Here is an 11311-nt window from a genome sequence, read left to right as displayed (position 1 = left end):
GAAATTATAAGGCGATATGGACATACACATATGGCCTTAGCAAATGGTGAAGCATTGTAGTGGATGTTTATATGTTTGTCCTTAGCACTTCAGAGGTTAAAAAGGGTATGTGGGCAGAGGACGTTTTCATGGTGAATGTGAGAAAAAGCCAAATCATTCATTTGTCTAGGTGATGTCATTTTTAACGAATTTGATGTGGGAAGTGAATAAACTAATGCTCAGTCTATACCCTGTCATCATGCCAGGGTTTGACTAAGTTTTAGGCCAGTTTGTCCACAAATAAACTCACAGTGCCACATGTTTTATATTATTTTTTCAATGTAGCCTCAGGCCAGGGGTGCTGTTAGTCCAAGGAGGCAGTGTCCTGTATGTAAAGAGTGTATTACATGTATTACATGCATGATGACAGGATATAGACTATTTGGTACAATGTTCTGTACACTGCTCCTCTTTCTGATGTCATTTCTGGCCATTCTGTTCTTCACCACTCTTTTGCTGATGATACTCAGCTACAAAAGTCTGCAGAACCAAACCAAGTACACAGTCTGATTCTGTCAATGCAAGATTGCATTCTCAATGTTAAATCCTGGATGACATTCAACAAACTAAAGTTAAACGATGACAAAACTGAAGTTGTGATTATTTCCTCTGCAAGAATGTCCACATCTACTTCTTTTCCTGCCTCTATTGTGGTTGGTGATGCCACTGTTCAGTTTTCTAAATCAGCAAGGCAACTTGGAGTTATTCGTGACTCAAACCTCAGCATGCACGTTGATGTAATAAATATGATACGCATAGTCAGTTGTGAACTTCACCACATCAGCTCTATCTGATGGCACCTGTCTGATGGAACTACTAAAACTCATATTTCTGCTTTTGTACTGTCATGAATCGACTACTGTAATTCACTTCTCATAGGCTGTCCACATAATCTTCTTCAGCGAATTAAAAAACTTTGAAACAATGCAGCCCGTCTGACTCTCAGAGTCCCACATACTGATCACATTTCTCCCCACCTCTGCACTCTACATTGGCTCCCCATCGAAACGAGAATTAGATATAAAGTTGAGTGTTTCTGCAATTCTGCTTTCCACTCCGCAGGACCTACTTACCTTTCTGACCATATCAGTGTTTACACTCCCTCAAGAAAACTCTTCTCTCATGTCAATACAAAAATCTGTGTTGAACGATCTTTCTTTGCTGCTCCTCACATCTGGAACAACCTCCCTCATCATATCCGGGTTTCTGATTCTGTCTGTCTGTCTCTGCTTTTCGCTCATCTTTAAAAACTCTTCTTTTTAGAACCTATCTATAAACACTTTCAGCGTCCTTGTTCTCCAACACCATCCATGTCATGAGCACTCACTTTGGATACATGAAGAGTGGGAAAGGGAGAGTAAGGGGGTGGGAGAGAGGTGTTTTGCAAAAGAGTGGTCATGAATGATTAATGTAATTTGTAATATTTTTCTTTCATGTAAAATGCCCTGAGCTCTTAGAGAGAAAGGGCGCTATATAAATGTACATTATTATTATTATTATTATTAAACATTCCTCTCAACTTACATCTTAAGTCTGTTTTAGGGTGGCAAGTCAGAGTCAAAAACACTCAGCTTAAGTCTTGGGTTTGTAGTTGTAATGAGTGTTGAGTGGACTTAGTAATTATGAAGGTGTGTTGCTGGCAGGTGGTGAACGAAGCAGTGAAGGCAACAACAGCCTTTCTGGTCAACAACGACAAGGAGAGCCATGTGCACCACCACCTGAGGGACTTGCTTCCTGCCATGGTTCAGGTAGGTGTTGTGTGACTATTTGCCTGGACTCAGAGATTTGCTTCCTGCCATGGTTCAGGTAGATGTTGTGTCACCATTTGCCTGGACTCAGAGATTTGCTTCCTGCCATAGTTCAGGTAGATGTTGTGTCACCATTTGCCTGGACTCAGAGATTTGCTTCCTGCCATAGTTCAGGTAGATGTTGTGTCACCATTTGCCTGGACTCAGAGATTTGCTTCCTGCCATGGTTCAGGTAGATGTTGTGTCACCATTTGCCTGGACTCAGAGATTTGCTTCCTGCCATGGTTCAGGTAGATGTTGTGTCACCATTTGCCTGGACTCAGAGATTTGCTTCCTGCCATAGTTCAGGTAGATGTTGTGTCACCATTTGCCTGGACTAAGAGATTTGCTTCCTGCCATGGTTCAGGTAGATGTGTCACCATTTGCCTGGACTCAGAGATTTGCTTCCTGCCGTGGTTCAAGTATATGTGTCACCATTTGCCTGGACTCAGAGATTTGCTTCCTGCCATGGTTCAGGTAGGTGTTGTGTCACCATTTGCCTGGACTCAGTTGCAGGCTTCCTACAGTCATGGAAGTCTGTAAAAGTCTTGGGAAAATGAGAGAACCATTACCAGGCCGAAAAAGTCTTGGGAAATTATGATTTGCCCTTCAGGGTTAGGAAAAGTCTTGGAATTTTAACCCTTACATTGCCAGCTGTGTTCAAGTTGCTATCATCTGCTAGCTGGCTAAGTCAGCTGCACAGTACAGCTGAAAACCGGCTATGCAGCAGAGCAGCCAGAAGGAATGTGGGATACTCGTTTTTTCGCTGCCATGTGGCATGAACTCTTCTCCACTGTCAGCAGCAAAGTCATTTTCTGCCAAATGCCTTTTGATTAGACTTGCAGTTTGCTGTCCTGTATAGCATGGTTGAAAGCGAGACTGCTAGTTATGGTCTGAACTGGTTGAAGGACTCGCCATAGTTCAAACTAAATTTTTAAAAAGCCGCCGAAAATCACTCCAAACCACATGAGATTTGGTTCAACAATGAGAAGGATGTTTCTGGTACATGTGGCAGGAAGTGATGACTAAGTTTGGTGTTCTTTTTTTGAAGAGTAGCGCAACTTTGTTAACTCTAATGTTCAAATCGCTGACCAGCAACAGCAGTGTTCTCCCTACAAGTCACTGTTTTGTGACTTTGGTGTTCTCGCTGCAAGTTGCCGAGTGGTGACTACAGCGACCAAAGGGTTGATCAAACCCTTGATGAGTGACATTCAACAAAGAGTTCAATGCATTAAAAAAAACACAGCAAGTGAACAAACAAAAACTGAAAATTGGTGAAAATTGATACTGGGATATTGGCCAGTCTCTTTCATCAGCGGTGTTGCAGACAGATTTTTGATTCAGTATGGTGTAGTGTTTGGTGTGGAAGGTTTTCAGTCAGATCTGGGAAGAGTACAGAATTTTGTTTGGTCTCAGCTGTGGGAACCCTGTGATAATTATGATGATGATATGAAATTAATAACAATGATAAATATATTAATAAAGCGCTCATTCTTGTGTGGAAACAAATTAAAGTGTTTTCAGACCCATCTTTCACGTGCATGCATCCCTCTGAAACAAAGGGGAAAAAAACCAAGACTTTTAATGAATACTGCATTTATTATACATGTAGACAGAAAACTAAAGAACCAGTGGACGGAAAGATGGAAGGGAGGTTGAGGTTATTTTGGAAAGAGGTAGATTTATCCCTGCAGTGTTTGTGTCTGCGGTGGTTGTCTCTATGGAGTTTGTCTAACAGGGTGTTTGTCTGATGGGGTATTTGTCTCTTGGGGTGTGTGTCTCATGGGGTGTATGTCTCTGGGGTGGGACGTTTGTCTTATGGGGCGTTTGTCTCTTGCACTGTTACTGTTTGCCTCTGCAATGTTTTTCTCTGTGGTGTATGTCTCTTGGGGTGTTTGTCTTTTGAGGAGGTCTCTTGGGGTGTTTGTCACTGTGGAGTTTGTCTCTGGGTTTTTGTCTCTGTCTTGTTTGTCTCTTGTGCAGACCTGTTTACCCCATGATTTCAGTGTAGTTTCTATGCTTTGGTGCCCTAAACTATGCTGCTATGCCTAGGCTCTAAAAACTATGGTTTTGAAACTGGCAAACCTTTTTTTTGGGCGAATTATGGTCATAAGACACTATATATTTTCTTCTTCTTCAGTTTGGGCTGCAACTCCCACGTTCACTTGTATGTACCATAAAGTTCAGTCTATAAGCAGCAACTTTTTACTCCAGCTTCAATCTCTGCGGCTTATACAGTGATGCGGCTTATTTGAGGATTTTAACGATCCCGGGAGTGTCACGTTCTCGTCTATTCTTAGCTGCCCTTCAACTCACCAAAATCATGATTTCTGTCCATGAATTTTTGGATGAGCTTCAGGATGGTGTGCTAACTGTTCACGTTTTATAAATCAAATCCGCACACATTAAAGCCTTCAGATCAGCATTCAGTTCTACTCTGCTCAAGCGTACACCCTCATCATGCCGAAAACGCGACGTTATGCCTATGATGCAGCCTTCAAATTAAAGGTGATCGACCTAGCAGATGACAATGCAAGCGACGAACCAGCAGCGACCTCCACCTTCATGTTCATGAAGTGAAAGCGAGGCTGAAGCCAGTGACAAGACGGCGGAGGAAGCTGTGCTGGTTCTCTTCAGCTCAGACACTGAAGACGAAGATTTCAGTGGATTCAGTGAGCAGGATGGCGTTGAATAAATGTGACTATCCCTAAATTATGGATCTTATTTTCGTTGTGTTTATTTATTATTTTTTTGTGGCACTAGCAGTATTTTCGCTTGCTTTTCTTTGTGTTGTTCCCACTTGTGTTTATTTCATAACCTTCAGTATTGACAGCTTTTCTGTAGTATCGGTATGTGTTCCAGTACCGGAAATAAGTGCGGCTTATAAGCCAGTGCGGCTTATGTATGTATAAAGTTCAATTTTTTCCATAATTTAGTGGGTGCAGCTTATATACCAGTGTGCTCAATAGACCGAACTTTATGGTATACGAGTGGGCTTTCACGTGTATGACAGTTTTTACCTTGCCATACAGGCAGCCAGTCTTGGTTTTCAAGGGTGTGCATGCTGAGTATGTTCTTGTTTCCATAACCCACTGAATGCTGACATGGATTACAGGATCTTTAATGTGCATATTTGATCTTCTGCTTGTGTATACACATGAAGGGGTTCAGGCACAAGCAGGTCTGCATATATGTTGACCTGGGAGATCTGAAAAATCTCCACCCTTTACCCACCGGGCACTGTCACCGAGATTTGAACCCGGGACCCTTAGATTGAGAGTCCAATGCTTTAACCACTCAGCTGTTGTGCCAGTCACTATATATTTTTATTTCCGGTTATTTCCAAGCAGACTCTGCTCTTCTGCTTGCCTGGGAAAAAAAAAATCTGTTCTCAGAAAAAACAACAGGTACACCTTTTGAAAAGTAGCCATTCCTGAGATCTGTGCATATATGGAGAGAAAATGGGGAGGCAAGGGTGTGGATGAGACTTAGATGTGATGATATCAAACATACCTGTTAGTGTTTTGATGATCTGATGTAAAAACAACAACAAAAAAAGCAAAAACAAAAACCAGCCAAAAAACACTGCCTCCCTTTTGATGTCATTTGTTTTATTTTGTCATCTGTTCTTTGTTTTGCTCCAACGAACTCTTGTGACTACTTAGATTGGAGAGGGAAATATGTCATTTTGACCAAATCAAGAATTTCTTATCCCAAAGAGCACACATTGAATAAAAAGCACCAGAAAAACAAGGTTTCTCAGTCGTTCGTTTGGGAGCATACTGATGTGCCCATGGTTTGATGTGTGCATGTTTACAAGGCATGCTTTTCACACAGCGACACATCAAAGACAGCTGATGGTAAAGATTTGGAGAATCGTGTCTCCAAGACTTATTTTTATTCGTTAAAAAGCAAAAACACTTCAGCTGAATAACTGACTGATTTTCAATTTTCCATGGGTCAGAATACCACAGACTGACAGAGGCATTGATGGTCCCCAAGTGCAAGAGGGACCATGCAACAAAAGTGAACCAAGAGAATGTTCCATAAATAGGAAAGCGACCTCAGCTTATCTGAAGAAGTGATTGTGTCAAAATAGGAAGACAGACAATATGTCACTGTCTGCTGCGAAAAGACAGTACAGTCCTAGTTGTACAATATGATTGATTAGGAGTGTATTGACTGACTGTCAGAACAGCGTATGAAAACTACTCCTTGGAAGGCAGAACTACACTTTTGCATTCCTCAAACCACTCTGAGCCACATAAGGGGGTAAATAGGACTGCTTGTGGTGTTTGTCTCTTGCAGTGTTTGTCTGCATTTGTAACTGAAAGTTTGATCTGAAATTGTTGCATTATCAGAACTGCCAGCAGTTACATGATTCATGTGATTTATTACATCTTTCTTTCTGTGTTAGTGGGATGCAACTCCCACATCTCATGTGGGCTTTTTATGTGCATGACCATTATTTTTACCCAACCATATAGGTAATCATACTCTGCTTTTGGAGATGTGTATGCTGGGTATGTTAGTGTTTCCAAAATACACCGAACAGCGATGTAGATTAGAGGATCCTAAACATGCATGTTGAATTTAGATCTTTAGCATGTGCATTTGCATGAAAGTGATTAGGCCGCCAGCATGTCTGCACACATGTTGACCTGGAAGATGAGAAATGTATCCACTCTTGTCTTTTCTTTTCTTTGTATGTATATACTTTTTGACTCACTTGTGTAAACAAAGTGAGTCTATGTTTATTAAGATGTGTTGAACAGAGTAAGTTGTCTCGTTTTATTACATGATATTTCTTGGGGAATACTCGTTATTTTCTGAGCTTCTATTCTTGTTTTATTTCAAATACTTGCCTTCTATTAACTTTACCTTTGCCATATTTTAATGTGTTAACTTGATAGTTTATTTTGTTTATTTATTTTATTTATTTTAATGCTTTACACAAAGGTAGGGTGTGCTCTCAAGGCCTGACCAGCATGTTGGGTTTGTGCGAAGGTCAGGCATCTTTTTTCTGTACTGTTTTTCAAGGCAGGTACTGTGTAGTATGTATGGTTCAGTCAGCGCATTTTGACAACTGATTGAAACTGAAACTGAACTCTGAGCTGAATATAATCATTTGTTGTGGTCTGTAGGTGAGATGGAATGTGTGTTGTTGTTTCAGGGGATATCGGACAGCATTCAGACCCAGGACGACGACAGTGTGCTCAAGTGTCTGATAGAGGTGGCAGAAAACATCCCCAAGTTCTTGCGCCCTGCTCTGGAAAGCATCTTTGATATGTGTCTAAAGGTGGGCCTCTGTTGCTGCTGTTTTTCATTCGAGATCAAGATTTGATATGTTGTCACCCTAGTTACTGTATGGAGGATGAAAAAAACCATCATAAACATCATGACTGATAACTTAATGTAAACTATAATAAGCAAAGTGGCCATCATAGCAAAGTGGTTAGTGGACTGACGACCGGAAGAAAGCGGGTTTGAGTTCCAGCAAAGTTTTTTTGTTTCTTTTTAAGGCCTGGCTGTTACCCAGAGTCAAGTGCTTTGGGCTCAATTACATAATCAGTACTGCAGGTGTCTGTATTTCTCAGGCCTGGTTGATGCCAGGATATATTATGAAAGGAAGCATAGAGTACAGCCATGTCATGTCGGCCCCAACCTAAAATGGACCTCCATAGCAGCAGCATCACCATCATCTTTAGTCATCAGTATAGAAAAAAATAGTCCTAGATTCTTTGGCCTTTCATGCCCTGCTCTCATAGTGACCTCACTTTTGATCCTCTCCACTTTGCTTGTGGCAAGTTCCTGTCAAAGGTCTTTGGTATCTGCAGATTCCTGGGGGACTTTCCACGACTAGGTGATTATTGTCAGCAATAAGGAACACAGTAGTTGGTGTCATGTGTATGGCGGTAAGAACACACATAACTGAACACCACCAAGGTGACTCAGCAGCTGTGCAGTCTTTCTTCCAGTATGTAGCCTCCTGGTGACTTCACATCAATACGGCTTTCTGTGGACTGCCAGAGCTGAGACTGTGGCAGACGAACCCGGTGATGTTTTTTTTTTGGGTTTTTTGTTGTTGTTTTTTTATGTTTCCAACTGAAGTAAGCTACAGAGAGTGAATACTGACTTTTGGAGACAAGTAAACATTGAAAGATTATGAAATGTCTTTTTATTTTTTGATCATCAGTGACATGATAAAGTGCAATTATATCTTGGAGTGACTAGACTGATTTTCATATGGAAAGCCAGGAAAATACTCCACCAGCTTCCGAGCTGAGCGAGAAGCCCTCTGTGAGGCAGCCACAACAGTCTTGCAGAACTCCACAAGAACAACAGGGCAGGTGGTGGTGTTCTCAGACGCTCTGTCCGTGCTCCAAGCCCTCAAGAACTCGCGCTGCAAAGAACAGAACCATCTCACTTCAGCCCTTGCCCTGAGTGCCAATGTGGAGAAAGTGGTGATACAATGGGTACCAGCACACTGTGGCATCAGAGGCAACGAAAAAGTGGACATTCTGGCAAAAGACAGTGCACAGAAGGAGCAGGCCAACAAACTGGTGTCATACGATGAAGACACATGCAGCATCCAGGAGGAAGTACTGGCCAACACCGACAGCAGTGGAAGCCAAACTGTATGGCACCCTAAAGGAGCTGCAACGGACGGCAGCCTTCATCGAGGACACTGGGCTGCTCATCTAATGGGAGGCGAACGAGGAAGAAGAAGGATATGGAGAGCTGGATTTATTTGATAAACACTAACAGGGAAACAAAATCAACTTGAAAAATGTAATATTCAGTGGACAGGAGAAAAACCTGATCAATGCTTCTATTGTGTTGTGTATATGTGTGTGGTGTATGTATGTGTGGTGTGGTGTGGTGTGTGTATGTGTATGCTTGTATATCTGCCTGTGTGGTGTGTTTGTGTATGTGTATATATATGTGTGACTGTGTGTGTGTGTGTGTGTTTACAGCTAATTCCCAACACAGACCTTGAGGACTCATGGAGACAGCTGGGTCTGGAGGTGATTGTGACCATGTCAGAGACGGCCCCCGCCATGGTGCGCAAGTACAACAAGTACATCCCTGTCCTAGGTACGTCCGCCTACACTTGATGTGATTTGAAGCTTCTCTGAAGATGGGTATGGTGATTGCTTGAGAGGCTTAACAGGGTTTATACAGAGTTACAGAACTCTGGAAAAGTCTTGAAAAAATTAGAGAACCATTAACTGGGCTGGAAAAGTCTGGGATGAATATATTTCGCCACTCAGGCAGGGTTCCCACAGACTATTGGAAATAAATGTTTTGCCCTGTGAAGTCTGGAAAAAGTCTTGGAATTTTCATTATACCTTTCACCACAGCTACAGTATTAAAGAAAATTTTGCTTATGCAAAAAAAAAAGTCAGAAAAACAAGGGCAGTGAAACTCAAATTGATGAAAATTAAATAAATGTCAAGATCTCTGTAAGATTCAACAGATCTCTGTCATTCAACATATCCAATCAAATCAAGCTTTTTAAACTGTGTCAAAGTTCAAGTCTGATTACTTACTTCCCATGACTTGAGGATTTTGACAGCACGTTTGTGAACTTGGTCAATAGTGGTGCGTGCAGAGAAGAAAGAGTGCACAAATAGCTGGGAACTGCTGATGTTTGATTGGTTCTTGGAAATGGATATTCATTAAGGTATCAGAACGAGGTCGGAGCAGATGTTAAATTGTGAAATGTGTGTGGTACGAACAGTTCAGAATGGGGCAAATCACTAACCGTTTGCAATTAGGCCTACCAAAGAATTAGTGTTGAAAAAATATTGAAAAACGACATGCCTTTTTAAGTCCATAAGTCTTTTTTGAAATGACCCAGTTTGTAATAGTTTTAAATCTGGGCTCACTGTAATACTGAAACCCCAAAATAGTACACAGTTTCTCTCAGTGATAAAGCATAGCAGTGAAATATTACACCCGAATTGAAGTTTTAAAATAGGATTCATGAGGAGAGAAAAAAACAACACCCTGATTCTGAAAAGAATTTTCCAGCTGAAATCACTGTGTTTCATCCATGTAGCAGAAAATGGTTCATGCAATGGGGCTTAAGCTGGCACTCTAAATACCTTGTTGTTCCATGGTTTTTGAGTATTTGATAATTGGTCTTTCAAAGATTTTTGAAAAGAACACACAATATAATATACAACATAGTTTACAATGAAATACAGTATACAACACAACTCCGTTTACTAAAAGTGTGTAAATGTGGTGATGAACAGTGTGTGTGAAGTCTGGTGTGTTCTGACTGTGTAGTGGTGAAGAATGTGCTGACACTAGAGTGATGAAGTGTGGTGTGTGCTGTGTAGTGATGACGTGTGGTGTGTGCTGACAGTGTAGTGATGACGTGTGATGTGTGCTGACAGTGTAGTGATGAAGTGTGGTGTGTGCTGACAGTGTAGTGATGAAGTGTGGTGTGTGCTGTGCAGTGATGAAGTGTGGTGTGTGCTGACAGTAGTGATGAAGTGTGGTGTGTGCTGTGTAGTGAAGACGTGTGGTGTGTGCTGACGGTGTAGTGATGAAGTGTGGTGTGTGCTGACAGTAGTGATGAAGTGTGGTGTGTGCTGTGCAGTGATGAAGTGTGTGTGCTGACAGTAGTGATGAAGTGTGGTGTGTAGTGATGAAGTGTGGTGTGTGCTGTGTAGTGATGAAGTGTGGTGAGTACTGTGTAGTGATGAAGTGTGGTGTGTGCTGACAGTAGTGATGAAGTGTGGTGAGTATTGTGTAGTGAGGAAGTGTGGTGTGTGCTGACAGTGTAGTTATGAAGTGTGGTGTGAAGTGTGCTGTGTAGTGATGAAGTGTGGTGTGTGCTGACAGTGTAGTTATGAAGTGTGGTGTGTGCTTACAGTGTAGTGATGAAGTGTGGTGTGTGCAGACAGTAGTGATGAAGTGTGGTGTGTGGGTGTGTGCTGTGTAGTGATGAAGTGTGGTGTGTGCTGTGTAGTGATGAAGTGTGGTGTGTGCTGACAGTAGTGATGAAGTGTGGTGTGTGCTGTGCAGTGATGAAGTGTGGTGTGTGCTGACATTAGTGATGAAGTGTGGTGTAATAATAATAATAAATAATAATGGTATTTATATAGCGCTGGATCTTGTGCAGAGACAAATCAAAGCGCTTTCGCACCAGTCATTCACACGCATGCATAACTCTAATACTGCAGAAACTAAAGACAAGGAAGGGCAGGCAAGGGAGGCTATTTTGGGAAGAGGTGGGTTTTAAGGCCAGACTTGAAAGAGCTGAGTGTGGAGACTTGACGAAGCGAAAAAGGAAGTTCATTCCAATCGCAAGGTCCAGAAACAGAGAAAGAACGGCGGCCAATAGTCGAGTGTTTGAATCTGGGTATGCGTAAACAGAGTGGATCCGAGGCCGATCGTAGTGAGCGAGATGGAGTGTAGAGGTGAAGGCAGCTGCAGGGATAGGAAGGGGCAGTTTTGTGAATGCATCT

At 41.9% G+C, this 11311-nt stretch overlaps 1 protein-coding gene across 2 annotated transcripts in view; it reads left to right on the top strand.

Annotated features, from left to right (window-relative positions):
- The window catches only part of LOC143275650 (importin-5-like), a 96045-nt gene that overhangs the window by 24056 nt on the left and 60678 nt on the right, over positions 1-11311 (top strand). The window contains exons 6-8 of one of the 2 annotated variants that reach the window (XM_076579901.1): positions 1683-1787; positions 7000-7125; positions 8804-8924. In XM_076579901.1, coding sequence (XP_076436016.1) covers positions 1683-1787; positions 7000-7125; positions 8804-8924 — 352 coding nt within the window. Of the gene's footprint in view, positions 1-1682; positions 1788-2279; positions 2304-6999; positions 7126-8803; positions 8925-11311 lie in introns of those variants that run through there. The other variant, XM_076579902.1, reaches the window with a different exon arrangement.

The sequence above is a fragment of the Babylonia areolata genome, chromosome 30 (assembly GCF_041734735.1).
Source record: "Babylonia areolata isolate BAREFJ2019XMU chromosome 30, ASM4173473v1, whole genome shotgun sequence".
Lineage (NCBI taxonomy): Eukaryota > Metazoa > Mollusca > Gastropoda > Neogastropoda > Buccinidae > Babylonia > Babylonia areolata.
The sequence above is the reverse complement of the archived record's forward strand: the minus strand, read 5'-3'. Positions and strand labels throughout refer to the sequence as shown.